Genomic DNA, 22,199 nt, shown 5'->3' on the forward strand with positions numbered 1-22,199 from the left:
TTTATGTAGATGTAGAAACTACTAATGTGTAGTAGTATTTTATTTCATAGAAGTTCGAATACTTTGTAACGGTTAAGATGTTTTTTAAATTATATTTTATTTTTTGAATAAAAATGGCGCGTCGTATGAAAAAATAGGAAGATAGATTTTTTGTCACAAATTGAAAGAGGAATTCAAAAACGATTGTTAATTTGAAATATGTCAGTGGCGTACTACCTCTTTTCTTTAAAAAGTTCAGACCATTACCCCTATGCGCGCCAATGATAAATATAAAATTCTTAATTGTATGTCAAAAAATGCATAACAACTACCTCTTAAAAATCGCCAAATTATATTACAATGTTGCCAGTTGTTTCGGCAAAATCTTAAAAAATGTGTAACATTTTGTTTTCTTCAACGCCCTGTATCTTGAAAATGGATGGCGTTACAAAAAATTTTTATAAAGCAAACCCCAATTATTTTTCAGTTTTTTACCTACTCCAGTGACGGTGTTACCTTTTTTGAAAAATATGTATAAAATTGTATCAAAAAACGAAAAAAAAACCGAAAATATGCCGTTTTTTATTTTTAAAGGTGCGTTTCACCAATTTTAAAAATTTGAAAAAATTCAGGGTGAAACATTAGGCAAAAATACACGTTATATATTTTTTTCGTGAAAACGAATGTCTTAGTTATTTTTTTATACTCATTTAAAATTTTGAAATCGTTCTAAAATTTAAATTTCCCGCCAAAAATTAAAAACTAAATTTTTTTCGGACAGAACTTTTTAAAGCTTACAACTTTTTTATTTAAAATTTTTCGCTAGTTCTCGATGCGGCTGAGATAAAAAATAAAGACATAAAACCCCTAATTAGGCTCTAGGTGGGTCACATGACCACCTAGGGGGCTAAAAATTTCAGAAAGTTAGTTTCACTATATATACTAAACGGTGACCTATATTGAATTCGAATCGAGCTGGGGGCACTTTTCATCATCTTACCCGGCTAGGCCCTTTACCGAAACTTTGGTCAATGATAGTTCTCAGTGAGTAGTTTAAAAAAATCCATGGCACCTAGGTCTGAAAAACTATTATTCTCGAGCTACAACCTTCTGAAATTCTTAAATTCAGGTACTCGGTTTACGTTAAGTGCACTAATTCACGGTCAAGTGAATGAAAATATCTATTATTTAAAGAAGAGAGACTCATTTTCTTCATGCATATTTGCGTGTTGCATATGAATTCGTGGTTAAAAATAGATGCATCGTATTTTAGTCTTCAGAAAACCACCGAAAAGTCCTCAGAAAACTGAAGAATTGCGATAGAAAATGTGTTGCTACAGCGACATAAGAATTATCATGTTTTCATGAATGGCTCAGACTTATCCAATACCAGCATAGCTGCAGTTCCGCCTTATCTTTATAAAACTACTGAACAGCGGTGGATCTAAGGGGAAATAGGGTAATTCCCTCCGTAACACGGTCTACACACGTCCTACAGACAGACAAATTCAACCTAATTAACTCGACAGTTAGTAAAATTAAGGAAGCTTATTGCACATGTTATTATCTATGTCTTGTAGTTTTCGTTTATCTATTTTATGTATTTAGAGGTTGGTGTTTTATTGGAAGTCGCCCCCTCTGCTAAGGCAAATCTTCCGCCACTGCTACTGAAGCGCCTTTAGAAAATTGAGGAACAAGCACATTAAGTGCTGCTAGAGCAGAACAAGACATCTCACGTTTTCACGCCTACAGAATAGTGCCTCTAAAAATCATTAGATATGCCGACGAAGCAGTAGTTGTTGAAAATATCTTAGATGATTTGCAAAGAATAATCTCCAGCATATCAGATATGAGTAGATTAAATGGACTTGATCTCAATACGAAAAGAGAAAACAAAGAACATACATGGTAGTAGGTAAACGCGAAATATTAATTACAATTTTCTATGGAAAAATCGGGTGTATGTCATCTTCGACTATCTGTACGTTAATATTTTGCTGATTTTGGTTAGATGTATCATATTTTATGTCGTGTTAACTAACGACCTATCAGGATACTTCAGTAGCAATGGAGGAACATTTGTCTTGGCGGAGGGGGCGACTTCCAATAAAACACTAACCCCAAAATATATAAAATAGATAAACCCAAACTACATAAAAGACATAGGTAATAATATGTGCAATAAGTTCTCTTTATTTTCCTAACTGTCGAGTTAATCGGGTGAAAATAATCACGTTTCAACCATTTTTTCTTTAATTCTGGACCGTGTTACTACGGGAATTCCCCTATCCCCCTAACTCCGCCACTGTCCAGTAGTTTTCTAAAGATAAGGTGTGGTATTGGATAAGTGTGAAGCATTCATGAAAACATGATAATTGTTATGTCACTCTAGCAGCACATTTTCTATCGCCCTTCTTCAGTTTTCTGAGGACTTTTTGGAGGTTTTGTAGGTGCATTCTCAAATGTTTTTCACCAGTGTGCAAGTAGAAGAAGAGTATAGGATGCTGAGACGAGACGAAAAACGAATACTGAAAAGAAAGAAGAAGTAGCATATAGAAAACCAACTGAAAGAACTAGAGAAGTATAACACACAAATGGAAATGCAAAAATTCTACAATTTAATTAATCAGACCAGAAAGGAATTCAAACCTAGACTATCAATAGTTAGACAGAACAGGTGAAATAATTAGTGATCAGGACGAGATACTAGAAAGGTGGGCAGAAAATTTTGAGGGTAGACTAAATCTGTGGTGCTAAGGCAAAACCAGATATGTCAAAAAACGTGATTTTGCAGCAGATGAGTTTAAAAGTTTGCGGTGTTGTTGTAATAGTGGACATATCGGAAACTAATTTTATCATCTAATGGTTACATGGATGCGTTTAGCCATGTTGGGTTTTGTCATCATATTCTTCATCGCTTAATGTACATATTGGCATTAAAAATGAAAAATCGATAATTTTTGACATATCGGGTTTTGCCTTAGTACCACAGAATATAAGATGTGAGATGAGGTTGCAAGAAGCAGAAATACAGCTCGAATACATGGACGACGAAAGGAGAAAAATAACATCCCAACAGAGGAAGAAATCATCAAAGCAATGCAAAAATTGAAAGAAAACAAACCTCCTGGATCAGGTGGCATATCTTTTGAACTTTTAAAGCATGTCGCAAAAAATCTGACCTGTAGTATAAGTAGGCTAGTAGAACTCATTTGGAAGCAGATGAAACTATAAGAAGACTGGAACGTAGATATAATTGTACCTATTCACAAGAAAGAAGACTAAACAGTTTGTGATAACTACGGAGGCATTACCCACGGTTCTTAGACATTATTACGGTTACCCAGATCGACTAACCAATGAACATTAAGGGTGCTATTACGTCACGAGTGTACTGTCATTTGAATTGTAATATGATTTTTTTCGAATCCTGAGAAAACTAATAAGTATTTTAGAAAAAATTAAACGCAGAATGAAAGATTACATTATTACCGAGGGCGGAAAGCCCCTTAGAATAAACAAGCAGTTTCTTTTGAATGAAATATTTCAAATTAAATATCACACTTCTCTTTTATTTTCAGCCCTGTAACTTATTAAAATAAACATTATAGAAGTTTTCAGGGACTTTCGGCCCTCGGTAATAATGTAGTCTTTCATTCTGAGTTTAAATTTTTCAAAAATATTTATTAGTTTTCTCAGGATTCGAAAAAAATGAATGCAATTAAAACACATTGAGAATTTTGACATGCGTCAAAATTTTGCATTAACTCAATGTAAAATTTTAAACTGTTGAATTCCAGCTTCCCTAATTATTTTACATCAAAAGACATTAGAAACTATTTGTAGAGGATTGAAATCTGTATTGAAAACAACTGTTAAAATTGGTCTAAGAATTAAACATATTCCAAAATTTTGTAAAAATGTAATACATTTCAGTTTCTCAGCTCAAAATTAGGCCACATACAATGCAATAATGTTCACATTTTTGAACTGTCAATATTTTTATTTTATCATTTATTGTTTAAAAACAATACAGTTGATAAGATACCCTTAGTTGCGGAGAAAGTATTAATAAAGATTTTTTATTCAGTCAATGGTGTGAGCACTGTCAGTTAAATAGTAACGTGTGGCATACATACAAATTTTACACGCATACCTATTGCAGCAAATGTATCACATTTTTCCAAATTTTGGAATGCATTCAAATCATAGAACAATTTTAACTTTTGATTTTAATACAGATTTTAATTCTCTACAAGTATTCTCTCATGACTTTTGATGTAAAATAATTAGGGAAGCAGGAATTCAACAATTTAGAATTTTACATTGAGTCTCCTATGGCCCGTTTTACGATTCACCACCCGGTATAAGATAAAATGTGTATTATTTGTCTTATTATTTAATAATAACACAAATAATACACATATATACACAATAACACACATTCAATGATCGAAAATCATTTACAAATATGGGATTGTGTACTCTTGTGACGTAAAGTCAAAAATATAATTTCCCCACCACCGTCGGTCAAGACAACCGTAATAAAGTCTAATAACCGTGGGTCTAATAACGATTGCAATGGGCCGGACATGTGATAAGAATGGGAGAGGATAGGCTACCAAAACGAGCACTGAATGCTAGAATGCAAGGAAAGAGACCGGTTGGGGAAGCCACGAAAGCGCTGGGAAGACACAGTAAACAGCGACGCACAAGCCCTTTTAGGAGTCCGTGTATGGAGAAGAGCAGCCACAGACAGGCAAGGGTGGAGGCAAAAAATAAAGGAGGCCAAGGCTCAATTTGGGCTGTAGTGCCGTAGAAGAAGAAGAACCGTGGGCATTACCCTGCTAAACGTAACCTACAAAATATTCTTCAACATTCTTTACGATCGACTGTCGGGACATTGTGAAAGCATAATAGGTAAATACCAGTGTGGGTTTCGCAAAGAAAAGTCTACTATCCATCAGATATTTCTTTTATGACAAGCCTTAGAAAAACATATGAGTATGGAATTGATACTTACCATTTGTTTGTGGATTTTAGATGTGCCTATGACAGTGTAGACAGAAACGCATTATATAAAGCCATGGTAGAATTTAATATCCCAATACACTTAGTGAGGTTGGTGAAAGCAACCCTCTCAACAGTCGAGTGTAAGGTTAGAGTGCGGAAGGGAATATCAAGAATTTTCCAGACACAAATAGCACTTCGACAGGGAGATAGTCTATCGTCACAGTATAAAGAGGGACAGTAGAACCACTCTCCGAAAAATTGGAAGTAAAATCTGTAGTCGCGCATGGCGACCGCGCAATGTTCTTAGTCGCTTTTGTCCCACTCTCGCATTGCTAGTCGCATAGAACCGTACGGATTTTAACAGGGAAAACCCGCATCCACCACTGGTGAATTACCAATTGCGTACTGCCGGTATTACTTCTTGAGATCAAAGCGCCGACAGAGGAGTGGTTTTACTGTGGAACCTCTAGATACTGTGCTATCATGCCTTCTATTCAACATTGCCCTGGAGAAAGCTATTAGAGAATCTGGAATAACAACAAGAGGGACTATTATTAATAGTAGTATACAAATATTTGCGTATGCAGATGACATTGATATAATGGCAAGAAGAATGGCTGACATGGTTCAATCGTTCACGGCATTGGAAGCAGCAGCAAAAGAACGGGGCTACAAGTTAACACTAATAAAAGGTCACATATGAAGGTCACAAATAATAATCAAGTAGCAGAACCCGAAGATCTAACGGTTGGAACATATACTTTCGAAGGAGTAAAAGAGTTTGAATATATCTAGGCTCACAAATCAACCAAAGTAATACAGTAATTACAGAAATTAACAAACGTATATATCTAGCAAATAGAGCGTACTATGGAGTAAAGAAACTTTTAACGTCAAACATGGTCACAAAAAGAACAAAAATATTGATTTACAGAACTCTAATCAAGCCCGTTCTCACTTACGCGTCAGAAATGTGGACGATAACAAAAAGAGATGAAGAACGGTTAGACCGTTTTGAACGTAAAATCCTCAGACATGTCTATAGAGGCGTGCAGGAAAACGGATTACGGCGTAGACGCTATAATTTTGAGCTTTACCACCTTTACAGTGAGCCTAGTATTGGTAGATCTATCAAAGTAAACAGGTTGCGGTGGCTAGGCCACTTAGAGAGAATGAATGAGATGGAGCCGTCGAATCGCATTTATAGCCAGAGACCGGATGGAACGAGGAGAAGAGGCAGGCCCAGAGCAAGATTTAAGGACCAGGTGGAAGATGACTTGCGAGTGTTAAGGAGTGCGAAATTGGAAAACCAAGGCGAAGGATATGAAGGAATGGAAGCTGATACTGGAACAGGCCAAGACCCGCCATGGGTTGTAGAGCCAATGATGATGTTGTTTCAAATGATAATGTTACTTCATGTGTGTAATCTCAAATGCAATTTCAAGTTATGTTTCGCAGTAAACTGCTTAAAACAAATCTCACACTTGTAAGGTTTTTCTCCAGTATGAGTTCTCAAATGCTTTCTCAAATCACTTGCCGTAATACATTGTTTTAAACAAGTTTCACACTTGTATGGTTTTTCCCCGGTGTGCATTCTCAAATGTACTTTCAAAGAACTTGCAAGAGAAAATTGTTTAAAACAAATTTCACACTTGTACGGTTTTTCACCAGTGTGCACTCTAAAATGCTTTTTCAAATCACTTGTAGTAGTAAACTGTGTTAAACATATTTCACACTTGTAAGGTTTTTCCCCAGTGTGCACTCTCAAATGTTTTTTCAACTCACCTTTAGTAATAAACTGTTTTAAACAAATTTCACACTTGTGAGGCTTTTCCCCGGTATGCACACTCAAATGTATTTTTAAAATACTTACATAACTAAACTGTTTAAAACAAATTTCACACTTGTGGCGTTTTTTCTCAGTGTGCACTTTCAAATGTCTATTCAAATGATCTTTTCGAGTAAGCTGCTTAAAACAAATTCCACACTTGTAAGGTTTTTCTTCTGCGTGGAATCTCAAATGTGTATTAAAACTACCTTTCTGAACAAACTGCTTAAAACAAATTTCACACTTGTACGGTTTTTCACCAGTATGTACTCTCAAATGCTTTTTCAAATCACGTGTACTACTAAACTGTGTCAAACAAATTTCACACTTGAAAGTTCCTTCTCCCGCGTGCAATGTCAAATGTTTATTCAAATGACCTTTGCCAGAAAACTGCTTAAAACAAATTCCACACTTGTAAGGTTTTTCTCCGGTGTGCACTCTCAAATGTTCTTTCAATTGACCTGCTTGACGAAATTGCTTAAAACAAATTTCACACTTATGAGGTTTTTCTCCAGTGTGCAATCTCAAATGTGTTTTCAAATTACGTTTCCAAATAAACTTCTTAAAACAAATTTCACATTTATAAGGTCTTTTTTCAGTAACAACTGCCATATTTATATTTAATGTTTTTCCTTCGGTCTGTATCATTTCCTCTGTAAGATGTACAATGTCATTTTCTTTATAAGATGTGCCGTCAATGCGTTTCTCCGCGATTTCCATTTTCTTTTCATCTTGGAGATAGCCTAAAACAAAAACCAACTATAATATAAATAACAACTCAACTCTAAGAAGGTACCACAAAATTTATTAAGAAATTATATCGCCGGTCCTGAACAAGAATGATGTATTTGCAAATTTTGTAAATTTCTGTTTACTGCGTAATTAATTTCTAAAATACTGTGTACAGATGATACAAAAGCGACCGAACTGTAACTATCTGCTGAGTCACTACAAGGTAGTTGCGTAGTTATTGAAATACGCGCCATTTTAGACCTTGTTTCAGATGAAAAATGACGCGACTGTAAATAGGGTTGAAAATGGGGGGATTAAATTAAGATAATGAAATTCGGACCAATAGCAATGAAAATAAAAGCCATCGCTGTAAGGGCCGATTTCTCATATCGAGTTAAACTCTAGTTTAACCTGAACTTTTAGTGAACCTCAGTTTAAAGTCAAAATCGTCTTTCTCAATTCACGTTCAACCGATGGCAGTTTAAACTACGTTCAGCATGAACGCTGAAATTCGGCCGTTCATAACCCAGTTCAGATGATTTCAAGGATTACGCATGCGTTGTATTATTGCAACTTGACATGAAACGCTGTCATAATATAAATATAACCTATTATATTATATTTAGCCTAACGATAAACGATAACATTATTTTTGTTTTTATTACATTTATTTATAATTATTATTAAAATGACTGTTTGGCTATAAATACTTAAATTTAACTTTATTCAGAAACAGCATAAAAAAGGTCATACAAAATGGCGATAGTTTTTTACCTTTTACCATCTATTGGCATTTCTCGAAAGCTGTAGAACGTGAACTGACAATGAGAATTGTATTTCCAAACAAAACCTACGAACCTAAGTTCAAGGATGAACCTTAGTCAGTTGAACCATAGATTATCGCAGGTATAAGAAATCGACCCTAAGAATAAACGGCATACTAAATATTTAAAAATCGGTTATTTGTACAGAAAAATTTTTTAAGATGAAGAATGACGCAGCTGTAGATATGGTTGAAAATAGGGGGGATTAAATTAAGACAATGAAATTCGAACCAATAACGATGAAACTAAAAGCCATTATTGTAAGAATAACCGCCATACCGATGCTCCTGGACGGTTGTTTTTTATTTAATCACTACTTTAAATATTTAAAAATATTTAAATGAATAATGACGCAACTGTAGATATGTTCGAAAATGGGGGGATTAAATTAATCAGATATCAATTTTAAATGTATTCAATAGCATAAGATGGAAACGGCATTTTCCTTTTAAAGTTTCTTTCCCCTTAGAAAAACTTGATGAAATAAATAATCCATCATTATGGCCCCAAAGGGCAATAGTTCGAAGATTCAAATTTAAAAGAAATTTTCAAAACAGTGCAGCGGTATTGGAAAAGGACTAGTCAACACAAATGGAAAAAATCTTGATGTTAACTTAGGAAGTTTAGAAGATCATGAACAACTGAATAATATTTTAATTGGTGAAAACTTGGTGAGTATGTTCCATGTTAATGTTCAATGTTTAGCAAATAAAATAGAAATGATTGATTTATTTTTGTTAGAATTTAACTTTGACGTTGCCTGCTTCTCAGAGCACTGGCAGAGTGAAGCAAATCTCAGATACATACATATCGATAGGTATTTACTTGATAGCAGTTTCTGTAGGAAGAATAAAAAGAATGGTGGTACTGTAATATAGGCTAGAAATGTGACGATTTTGTCTTTTTTCAAAAATTTTGAAAATCTATTGGATCACATTATGAGGCCAAATTTGAATATAATAGTTTTGACAGATTTTCATATCAATTTTAAAGGAAAAACATTTATCAAATAAATTAAAGTCAAGTGTTTGCACTAGAGTAGAGCCTTTACACAGGAATGTATTTTAAAAATTAGAAATTTTTTATCAGTGTTAGACTGGGACATTTTTAATAGTGATTTTGATGTAGATTACTTAGCAACGTTTTTAATAGATAATTATAATCATGCAGTATCCCAATATTTTTCACTAAAAACATCGGTTATTAAAAATAAAAAATGTCCTGTAAATTGGTTCAATGACAACTTAAAAAATATGAGAAATATCTGCAGTCTTATAAAATATGTGCTGATTCTAGTAAAAATCCAATACATTATAAAGAATATAAAAAATACAAGAATCATTATAATGCTGAGTTGAAAAACACGAAAAAGATGGCTTATGATAAATTAATATTAACTTCAAAGAATAGATCAAAGACGTGTTGGAAAATAATTAACTATGAGCGTAACAAAACAAATAGTTCACATAATATAACAACCAATATATCTTGTAACACTTTCAATAACTTTTTTGTTGAAATTGCTGAGAACATTATAAATACATACCTTCCTAATACATCAGACGACATAATCTTGAACTATCAAAACATCCCAGCTCCATCGAGTTCGTTTTTTCTATCTCCAACTACTCATCAAGAAGTATCAGAGATTAAAATACTGATTACAAAAATGTATAATACTTTAATCCTTTTTAAGAGCGTAGGCACAAAATTTCGATCGAATTGTTTTCAAATGCCTTCATTTTTTTTTCAAATCCTGAGAAAACTAATAAGTATTTTTGAAAAATTTAAACGCAGAATAAAAGATTACATTATTACCGAGGGCTGAAAGTCCCTGAGAATAGACAAACATTTCTTTTTAATGATATATTTGAAATTAAAAATCCGACTAAATTTTCTTTTTTTTTTCACCCCTGTTAGATATTAAAATAATCATTATAGAAGTTCTCAGGGACTTTTGACCCTCGATAATATTGTAATATTTCATTCTGCGTTTAAATTTTTCAAAAATACTTTTATAAATATAGTTTTCTCAGAAACTATATTTATAAAAAAAAATTTACGTGCGGTATCCGGGGTGACCAGACGTGATCGTATAAAAAATGAAGACATACGTGAAAGGTGCGGTATTGGAAGGACCTTAGACAGACTTGAAACGAAACAGTTATCGTGGTTCGGACATATGACGAGAATGGGTGAAGGTAGAACTGTAAAGAGGGTATGGAAAGCGGCATCCGACAACAAACGAAGAAGAGGCAGGCCAGCAAGAACGTGGAACGCAGATATTGGAAAGGCTTGCGTAAAAAGGAATATTGGGTGGAGAGAAGCAGAAAGACTAGCTACTAGACCGAAAGGCATGGAGAAGTCTGATTTCTCCACTTACCTCGACACCGTAAGGTACAAGAGGACGGCTTAAGTAAAGTAAGTAAGTAAGTTTTCTCAGAAAAGTTTTTTACAGTCTCAAAAAGGATTAAAGTATTATACATTTTTGTAATCAGCCTTTCAAAAGCTTTTAAATGAGGTGCCACATGATGTACTTTCCCATTAAAAAAAATCAAACATTATCATTTTGAAATTGTCGATAATGGCAGTGTTGATTGTCTGTGCTAGTTTTTATTGATTTCATGGGGTTGGAAGTCGTTTAAAAATTTCGCTATTTCGCCAGTGATTTCTGTACTATTTTCTTCACTGGTCAAAAGAAAATTTATACATATTTATAGTGGTTATACAATACTGTTTTTGAACATATTTCTATCACTTTTTGCAATAAAAAGTGCAAAAACAAAACAATAAGCAAAACAGCTGATAACAGTTAATCACTTTATGGTTTTCTGTTATAGTCCAGGAGATAACTTATAATTTGTGACCTAGGCTGATTGATTCGCTGTAAATGGCTGACATTTGTTACTGCTGCAGGGACAAACTTGGGGATAAGTATGTCGCTTGTGACAGTTGTCATGTAGTCTCACATCCAACTGAAGATTGCACAGGATTAGCCGCCTCTGAACTTCGTGCAGTTATACTGCAGAAAAGAACTCTTATCTATTTCTGCAATGAATGTCGCTCTTCTTTTAAAAGTGTACCGAAGATTTTACGTGAAATGGAAAGCCTTAAAAAGGAAGTTACTACTTTAAAAAGGGACATCTCTAAACTCAAGGAAAAAGCATCCTTCTCGATGGAGGAAGTAACATATGAATTACATGAACGTCAAAAGAGATCAAACAATTTACTCATAGTTAATCTTCCTGAACCAAACAATACTCCTGAAGACGTTGAACAAGTGAAAAATATTCTATCTACTGCTGATGATTCTGTTAAATTGGATGGTATGAAAATGGTACGTTTTGGCAAGAAAAACAAAAATGGGCATCGACCACTCAAATTAATATTATCTTCAAATGAGGATGTTCATTTGATAATTAAAAACAAGATAAAGGTTAGTCGAGAGAAAAAGATCTTCATATCTCTTGACCAAACACCTACTCAACGGAAACTGTTTGACACTGTCAAGACTGAACTACTAGCCTGTCAAGATGCAGGTGAACAAGATCTAATAATTAAGTATATCAATAACGTACCAAAAATTGTCCAAAGGAACCAAAAAAACCACTAAATCCGGGCAAGCTATCTCTTTATTACCAAAACGTTAGAGGACTCCGTACCAAATTAACTGATTTAAGTATTAATGTGTCAAACTGTGTCTACGATGTAATCATTTTTACAGAAACTTGGCTTACTGCCGATTTCAATGATGCTGAACTTGGATTGACAAATTACAACATTTTCAGACAAGATCGTACACCTGAATCTAGCAAATTTGTAAGAGGAGGAGGAGTTTTAATAGCCACTAAGAAGAAATTTTCCGTAAAAATTATTCCGTCAGATTCCTCCATTGAGCAACTTTTTGTTCACTTGTGTGGTAAGTTTATCTTGGGAGCATTGTATATTCCACCAAAGTCTACACCTAACAAGTACCAAGTGCACTTCGATCAGCTTATTAGTATAGGTGAACAATATTCAAATTCTAAATTTTACCTCTTTGGTGACTACAACCTGCCATCAGCTGATTGGGAACTTGAAGACTTTTGCTCATCGGCAACTGCTAAACCTAATACATTGTTTGCAGAAACAGAGGCGATTGGTGTTATCTCAAATATGTGTGCTCTTCATAATTTATTCCAATCAAATAACATTGTCAATTCTAGAGGCGCTATTCTAGACCTTGTTCTCTCATCAGAAGAGCTTGTGATAACCTCGGCAGTTGATATATTGATTCCTCCAGACTTATATCATCCTCCACTTGAAACTATCTTACAGCTACACTTTGATCAGAACACTACTGCAGGCGATGGTGAATACTACTATGATTTTCATAAAGCTAATCTTCCTTGCATTTATCAATACTTAGAAGCAATTGATTGGGACAGTCTTATAAGTGATAAAGAACTTTCCGAGATGATAGGTACTTTCTATGATATTCTTTACTGTGTGCTTAATATGTATGTTCCATTGAAAAAAGTTTGTACAAAGAAATTTCCTGGTTGGTATTCTAGTGAACTTACACAATTAATACGTGACAAAAAGACTGCCCATTTAATTTACAAGAGTAACAGGTCTCCTGAGAATTATGCAGATTTTAGTCGACTTAGAGCTCAGTGCAAAATTTTATCAAAAAATTGTTATGCTAATTATATACATTCAACTGAGATTTCAATCCAAGCTAATCCAAAAATTTTTTGGAAATTTGTAAACAGTAAGAAAGAAAATAATAGTATGCCTGTCTCAATGTCACTAAACAATACACTAGCCTCTAATGGCAACGATATTGCAAATTTATTTGCTAGCCATTTCTCTTCAGTTTTTAGTAATAAAACTCTTAAGCATAATGACAATTTAATACAGTCTAAGGTCTGTGTATCTTCTTATATCATACCAATTTCAAAAATATACGAAAAATTTTCAACTCTTAATGTCAATAAGGGACCTGGGCCAGATGGTATTTCTCCCATTTTTCTTAAACGATTCTCTTTTATTCTGTCTCGGCCGCTTTATCATATTTTTAATAAATCCCTTCAGTTGGGGGAATTTCCTAACTTTTGGAAACTATCCTATGTCACTCCAATTTACAAAGCAGGTAATAAAGCTGACATAACGAATTATCGTCCTATTTCTATTCTCGGCACAATTCCCAAAGTATTTGAGAGTATTGTTACTGATTACCTTAATTATGACTGCTCTTGGATACTAAATTCTCAACAGTTCGGATTTTCTTGTGGTAAATCAGCAGAACTTAGTTTGTTGCTTTATGTTGATACCTTGTCTGAAGCTTTGGAGAGGGGGTTGCAGATTGATTCAGTGTATACTGACTTCTCCAAGGCTTTTGATAGGGTAAACCATGATCTTTTGTTACATTAGCTCAAATTATATGGCATAGAAGGTTCTGTGTTGAAGTGGTTGGGCACCTAACAAATAGAACACAGCAGGTTAGGGTTAATCATCATTACTCCAACACTTTTCTAGTAACCTCTGGTGTACCTCAGGGCTCTCATTTGGGTCCACTTTTGTTTAACCTGTATATTAACGACATCGTCACCTGCTTCTCTAACACTTCTGCTCTCTTATTCGCTGATGATCTTAAATGTTATCAAATCATTAATAATCAAGATGATGCAATATCATTGCAATCAGATTTAGATAATTTAGCCAACTGGTGTCTTGATAATGGGATGGATTTGAATGTCAACAAGTGTCACATTATCCGGTTTTGTCGGAATCATCATTTATCAGTATTTAATTATACCATAAATGATCAATTATTGGATACGGTAGACTCAATTAAAGATTTAGGTGTTGTTCTTGATTCCTCTCTGAGCTTTAACCATCACATCAACAATATTACTCAAAGATCCATGAAAATGCTTGGCTTTGTTAAAAGGACAACTCATGATTTCACGAACGTGTTCACTATTAAAATGCTCTATTGTTCTTTAGTCAGGACGCACCTTGACTACTGTTCTCCAGTTTGGTCCCCACATTATTTACACCTCAAGAACAAACTTGATAGTGTTCAACATAATTTTCTTAGATATATTGGGTTCAAAAAACACATCAATTATAATTATACAGATATGGAACGATTTTTGAATATCTCTTCTCTGGATGTCCGTAGGAAGCGTAAAGATCTCACAGTATTGTTTAATATTATCAATGGCATATATTACTGCCCTGAACTCCTTGCTAAAATATTGTTGTTTGTTCCACCACGATCAACAAGACAAATTCAAACCTTTCATATTTCTTTTCATAGATATAATTACTCATATTTTACTTTTGTTCCTAGAACGCTAAGACTTGCTAACTCCCTAGATGACCTTTTACTTTTTGGTAACTCTGTTGATGTTTTTAAGAACCATTTAACCAAATTAAATATTTAGCAATGTCATAACCTTGTTATTTGTTAGTAATTAATGTTTTGTAATTATTTTACTTTGTCATGTCTTTTTAAATGTTTTGTACTCTCTCATTTTATTCTTATATATTCAACACTGTAATTATCAATATCTTATTAATGTATTACCGAATTGGGCTTGCCCGTATAAATAAATAAATAAATAAATAAATAAAGTTATCACTGTCCCATAAATAAATAAATAAATAAATAAACCTGAAAAGAGACCGTGTAAAGTTCGAAACATGCTATAATATACTATGATTATTTTAAAAATCGACCTATCCGAGCGTTTTGCTTATGTGCTAAAAATAAATAAGTTATTAAGGGGGTAACACTTATTGCAGTGCACTGTATATTCCATACTATTGCAATAAAATATGAAAACGAATAAACGAAAACTTGTTAAGTAGTGCTGATTGACACAACAGACCAGTAAAATGTTATTCATAAAGATAGTGTAAAATATATCGCCGCTTATCTGGTCCGCTAGTAATAAAGTTATCAGCATTTAATTGCAAAGCGGTCATCTTAGGTGGAAAATACTTTATGCAGTGGCTAGGCTACTTAGAGCGAATAAACAAGATGGAGCCTTCTAAACACATTTATAACCAAATACTAGCTAGAGTGAGGGGCAGAGGCAGGTCCAGAGCACAATTTAAGGCCAGGTAGAAGACAACTTATGGGTATTAAAGAGTATGAAATGTCAAAACCAAGGCGCGAAGGATAGGAAGGAATGGAAGCTAATCCTAGAATAGGCCAAGACCCACTATGGGGTGTAGAGCCAAAAGATTATGACCAATGCAATAATCAAATTTAAGGCAGCAGAACTACTGTATGTACTTAGTAAATGTATACCTCAACACATTCAATACAAGCAATCAAAAACAAAAAATCAACAAAATTTACTGAAAGGACTGAAATTATTTTGTTACTAACCATTTTGAGTTTCTTGGTTTTCTTCAAATGGATGAAGTTTAGAATCATATGTGTCATGAGTACTTTGTCTATTAGATTCCTCCTGAATTTCACATTTAAAGCCATCCAAAAGGGCATCATCCAAGTCATTATACTGTATTTCTATTTTACACGTTTCCTCGCTAATTTCTTGTTTTACTTCCATTTGATTCCCCTTATTTTATGTATTCCAATCTTATTCCAATAACAATTTTACAATCAAAAATGGAAATCCCTCATTCTCACACTCTCTTTAGAAAAACAAATTATAAAAACAAAAACAAACAAAACACCAAAACAAAACAGTAAAAAAAGAAACAAACTATCATCTGCATCTGTCATTTGTCATTCTCAATCATGTCACATCCGTCGCCGTCTCCTTTCACTGCCACGTGCCACCGAAAACCGAAACGTGCCGAAATGCTGTGTCAAATAATAATCGTGTCTAGGTACACGCCATAGAGAAATAACAACAAGTTGTTATTTCTCTATGGTACACGCTAATGTGTACGCAAATAAAAAAGAAAAGCTAATAGGGCTTTTCATTCACACTCATTTGTTTCGAGCTTCTGTCATATGTCGTATAATCCGTGCATATTAATATTATACACAGATTATACAACTATGCCAGAAGCTCGAAACAAATGACAATCAATGAAAAGCCCTATAGGTTGATCTCAAGAAGCATAGCCCAAGGTCCCTATACCATAGGTTGTATGGTAACTTTGACATTGACAAATGAAATATTGTCATCGTGACGTCACCCAGACGATCAATTTTACGAATTGTTTGTAAACATAATAGGATACGTGGTTTGGAGGCTATATTTTGTTATTAAATATCGTTAGTGTTTTAATTGTGTTTATATCTTGAGATATAATGTATCTATAGATATCATTAAGTGTTTTTAGTATAATAACTTAAACCCAAAACTCTTTTACAAGTGTTAAGATACATTTTAATGTGGTTGTATTAAGTACCTACTGGATTTTCTTTCTGCTGTATTGTATAGTAAAGAACATTCTTGTATAGAGACATTACAGTTCTGTAATGACTCTTGCGGTTCTTCACATCAAGTTTACATCATCTGTGTAGGTTGCAATCTGCTTAGACTTATTGAACAATATATCTAATTAAGTCTATAGATAATAGATCTATTATATGTAATTGTTTCATATAAAATTATAACCAATATTGCAGCCATCTGAAGATCGTTTGAATAAACAATTATAAACTAAATGAATATATAAAATGAGGAAAATTCCCTTTATTGCACTGAAATTGTATTTTTGTATAATTTACTGTTAATGTAAAACTTCACAGGTACCTATTGAATGGAATCATAATGTTTTAATAGTTTTAGATATTATAATCCAGTACCTAACGTAATCAGATGCTCTTATGTTAAACTTAAGAGAAAAACTACTAATTTTGATACATAAATCTTTAGTTGAATCTCTTTTTCACCATGGTTTACATGTTAGGAGGAATTTATAATAATGTACTACTTGCATTATCCCCAATTCAAAATTATTATATACCTACTCAAAATCATTTAAAAAAGTAAATTGTATTCAACCCATTATTAATATACCTAGGATATTTGAATGATTTAGTCCCATATATACACAAGAAAGAATCTCCTTCTGCTTTAATTAAGTAGTAATGCTATTCTACTGCATATATTTAATTGCAATTATATTCTATGATTTTTGTAACTCTACAGGTATCTACCACATTTTTTAAAGAATATATGAAATAAATAGTCATTAAAAATCCAAACGTATTTTTTTTAAATATACACATTTTCAATACATTCCTACTTTCCGAGTTCACTTCAATGAGTGAAGTGAATGAATTTGTATGCAGCATTCTGGGTGACGTCACTCCCGCCATTAGATTCTCGACGCTGATTGGTGGAAAGTTACCATGCAACCTGTCTATTTATGAACCTTGAGCATAGCCACCTTTACGTAAAGTAAAGGTGGCTATGCAAGAAGTAAAACGGCAGTACGCAATTGGTAATTCACCAGTGGTGGATGCGGGTTTTCCCTGTTAAAAGCCGTACGTTTCTATGCGAATAGCAATTCGAGAGTGGGGCAAAAGCGACTGCCAACATTGCGCGGTCGCCATGGTCGCCATACGCGACTAGAGATAGCCAGGGAGGTAGTGTCAAATTTGACAGGAGCATTTTAGCATGGCTGCTTTCTTTTTATTTAGTTAGGTATTCCAAAGCTTATTAACAAATGATGTGTCAGCTGGTCCAAAACCGGGGATTTTAGACAAGAAAAGGTAAAATATGAAACTTGATGGAAAAACCCTACAACTTATGTCAAATATTTATCTACGTGACTTTTACAACTCTTAATAGCCTTGCTGACTTCTCTCCTAGCTTTCACTCAGGATTAATCAATGACTCAGGCAATCCGGGTTCAAATCCTGTCGTTGAATTTTTTTTTTAATTGATATTTTATTTTGAAAAATAATTATTTGTATAATACCACGTTTGTATTATTTATACGAGACAATATAAAAAATCTGTATGTCTTTTATAGAATTATGCATAGAACTTATGAAATAGAACTATGCATTTGATCATAAATATTATGATTGACCTTAATAAGCAAAGTTGTTGTAAATGAACCCCTGAAGCTTCCCGAGTTAGTACGACCAATCTAAGTGAAAAAGGGGGTTGCCCTCCCCACCCCCTCCCGACATTTTTTTATTTTTTGGACAAACTGTTTTTTCGTAATCTAATATGATGTAGAACCAAAAGATACATACAACCCTAATTTTTCACTTTTCTATCACCAACCCCCATTTTTTAATAGCAATCTAAATATTTCCCTGTTCTCTATAATAGGTACCTATATAAAAATGGATGTTTGTCTGTATGAGGAGCGATCAATCAAAACGCAATAAATCCTGTTTTTTAGAATTTGAGTTAAATTAATATTAAATAGCTTTGTCATGAAATATATCCAGTGGTTACAGCCAATTCCTTCCAAACGCAATATATCCAATAGGGCTTTTCATTCACAGTCATTTGTTTCGAGCTTCTGTCAAATGTCGTATAATCCGTGTATATTAATATTATACACAGACTATACAACATATGACAGAAGCTCGAAACAAATGACAATCGATGAAAAGCCCTATATAAAATAGCTATCGAAAGTGTGCAAATCAATCAAAACACAATAAATCCAGTATGCCGCTGAATAACTTATTATGCCCTTATTATAAAAATAATTATTTTTCAAAATAAAATGTCAATTTTAAAAACAAAAAAAAATTCAACGCCAGGATTTGAACCCGGATTGCCTGACTGAAAGCTAGGAGAGAAGTCAGCAACGCTATTAAGACTTGTGTCACGTAGATAAATATTTGACATAAGTTGTAGCGTTTTTCCATCAAGTTTCATATTTTACCTTTTCTTGTCTAAAATCCCCGATTTTGGGCCAGCTGACACATCATTTGTTAATAAGCTTTGGAATACCTAACTAAATAAAAAGAAAGCTGCCATGCTAAAATACTCCGGTCAAATTTGACACTACCTCCTTGGCTAAGATTTTACTTCCAATTTTTCGGAGAGTGGTTCTACTGTCCCTCTTTATACTGTGCTATAGGTACTCGCTTCCATCTCGAAGGGTCGTCCATGATAGTTGGGTCAGTGGGAAGCCCTTAGGGAGTCTATGGACATGGCCAGCCCATCTCAGACGCTGAGATTTAATTTCTTGGACTACGCTCGCCCTATACATCTGCTTGACCTCGGCATTTGTTCTCATTCGGTATTGGTTGCTATTAGAGTCGTGATAAGGTCCAAAGATTCTTCTGAGGATTTTTCTCTCTAAACATCTAAGTTTTCTTTAAATTGCTTTGGTCAGAGTCTACGTCTCACACCCATACATGAGCACTGGTCTAATCACTGTTTTATATATTCTGATCTTTGATGCTCGTCTTGCTCTTAGATTTAATAGTATTATGGAGGCATACATCTGTTTGCTGCCTGAATTCTCCCTTCAATCTTTTCCGTGATCTCGTTATCTGCAGTGATTGTTGCTCCGAGGTATTTAAAACTATCCACTCTTTCAACGTTATATAGGGGGCTATCATAACATTTTGCCCTATTCTATCTGGTCCCTTGCGCCTGTTGATGCACATAATATATTTGGGTTTCTCTTCATTTACCATTAAACCATTTTTCATTGCCTTTACCTTCAATTTATTGAAAGTCTATTTGTGCTGTTCTTACTAGTTTCTCCAGGATTATTTAAAAAGGAGAGGTGACAACGCATTTTCTTGTTTCAGATCACTGCTCATGTACTTTAACGTATGCTTATAACTTAATTCTTGTTTTTATAGTGTTTTTATTTATTGAAGTTATACTTCTTTAGACGCGATTGAGAGTGAATTTTTATTATTCTGGGCGCATGTGCAAATAGGCAGTATGGAGTTCGTTGCAAATCTTTCAAGTTATGTATGTATCAGCGCAAATAAAGGTATGAAAAGAATATATTAGTGTTTTTAGTAAATATATTATAATTTTTGTGTCTTTGGATTTGTAAAAACAAAACCCTGATGGGTTATTGGTAGAGCATTCGACTACATAACGCGAATGTCCCGGGTTCAAATCCTGACACGGATGATTGTTATATATCCTCTTTTTTTTGGTGTTGTTTTAATAAAAAATGTTTGAAAATATCAAAAGTAGTTTATTAATTAAATAAAATACAAATAAACTTTTAAGTATATTTATTTCGTTGAAATGATATAATAGAAGTATAACTTCTTACATGCGTACAAAGTACACACACATTCTTTTTTTTTTATATTGAATACATATCAATTTGTTTTGTTGTATGATCCACTTCGCAATAATTATGTGAAAAGGAAGGTGTAAAAGGTGAGAAAATGTGATAAAATTGTAAAAAAATGCTAAAAACAACAATGTTATTGTCATATACACACAGTTATATTATACCTACTCATAGAGAAATAAAACAAGAGAGAAAAGATAGGCAAATAACTGGAACAATCTTTCTGCGCAGGTAAGTAGCACATAGGGGCGCTGCTTTTTCTGAAACTAAAATTTATCATGGTACAATAAAGTATTTTGATTGTACCGTGAAGAAAATTTACATATTTGAAATTTGACTTTGACTTTTTAGGTTTTATTTTTAGAGGAGTCCATTTTGAACGCCAAAATTTTGCGGCATAGGATTTGCCGGTTTGTACTGAACATTTATTTTAGTCCAGAAAGCCACTGCGCATCCGCTAGGAAAAATATTCTAATTCGGATTTTTTGCACAATCTTACTCAAAAAGGACTCCTTTTAACAAATTTGCATGTTGCCAGGACCAAAAGGTGGTCAAAAATTTTTTAAACGTTTTTTTTTGTTTTTTTCCTAAAATTATTATTTTTGCATGGAAAAAAGTTTTTTTAGGTTTTTTGGATCATTCCAAACAGAAAAGGTCTTTAGTGACTTTTCTCTAAAAATGATAGTTTTTGACATATAAGCGATTAAAAATTGAAAAATTGCGAAATCGGCCATTTTTAACCGTCAAAAACTATGTGAAAAACTGAAAATTTGAATGTTGCCAAGGTAGGTAGATATTCTTTAAACATCGATTGATGAAATCCCGAAGAGTTTTTTGCAATACAATATTCAAAACTCCTTTGTTTTTTAATTGCTAATCAAGCGTGTGCGACACTATTTTCCACCGACAGTATGGTGCAAATGAAAGGAATAAATTCGTTATTTCGTAAACTGGCGACTTTAAGGAAAAATACCGAAACAGGTCGATTTTTATTTTTAAGTTATGATATTGTGGCATATATGGTATACTAGTGACGTCATCCGTCTGGGCGTGATGACGTAATCGATGATTTTTTTAAATGAGAATAGGGGTCGTGTGGTAGCTCATTTGAAAGGTTCTTCAATTCTCTATTCAGTAATGTAAACATTTACATAATTATTTATACAGGGTGTCCTTCTACTTCTTTTTTTGTCAAATAATTTAATTAATAAAATTTTTTTGGACACCCTGTATAAATAATTATGTAAATGTTTATATTACTTAATAGAGAATTGAAGAACCTTTCAAATGAACTAGCACATGACCCCTATTCTCATTTAAAAAAACCATCGATTACGTCATCACGCCCAGACGGATGCCGTCACTAGTATACCATATATGCCACAATATCATAACTTAAAAATAAAAATCGACCTGTTTCGGGATTTTTCCTTTAAGTCGTCAGTTTACGAAATAACGAATTTATTCCTTTCATTTGCACCATACTGTCGGTGGAAAATATTGTCGCGCACGCTTGATTAGCAATTAAAAAACAAAGGAGTTTTGAATATTGTATGGCAAAAAATTCTTCGGGATTTCATCAATCGATGTTTAAAGAA

General features: G+C 33.6%; 1 protein-coding gene across 1 annotated transcript; it reads right to left on the reverse strand.

The window, feature by feature from the left end:
• Positions 1-1,208: 1,208 nt before the first annotated feature.
• LOC126880397 (zinc finger protein 664-like) lies at positions 1,209-16,111 on the reverse strand. The gene is made up of 2 exons (XM_050644235.1): positions 15,764-16,111; positions 1,209-7,563 (listed from the first exon to the last, which is right to left on the reverse strand). Exons 1-2 carry the CDS (start codon positions 15,945-15,947, stop codon positions 6,407-6,409), a joined length of 1,341 nt encoding a protein of 446 aa, XP_050500192.1. The 5' UTR covers positions 15,948-16,111; the 3' UTR covers positions 1,209-6,406.
• Between the last annotated feature and the right edge of the window lie 6,088 nt (positions 16,112-22,199).

Source organism: Diabrotica virgifera, chromosome 2 (assembly GCF_917563875.1).
Source record: "Diabrotica virgifera virgifera chromosome 2, PGI_DIABVI_V3a".
Lineage (NCBI taxonomy): Eukaryota > Metazoa > Arthropoda > Insecta > Coleoptera > Chrysomelidae > Diabrotica > Diabrotica virgifera.

Excerpts from the sequence above, each read along its gene's own strand:
- LOC126880397 (XM_050644235.1), bottom strand. The coding sequence starts at position 15,947 with ATGGAAGTAAAACAAGAAATTAGCGAGGAAACGTGTAAAATAGAAATA. Across the intron at positions 7,564-15,763 it reads AAACCAAGAAACTCAAAATG|GCTATCTCCAAGATGAAAAG; the intron begins GTTAGTAACAAA and ends TTTTTGTTTTAG.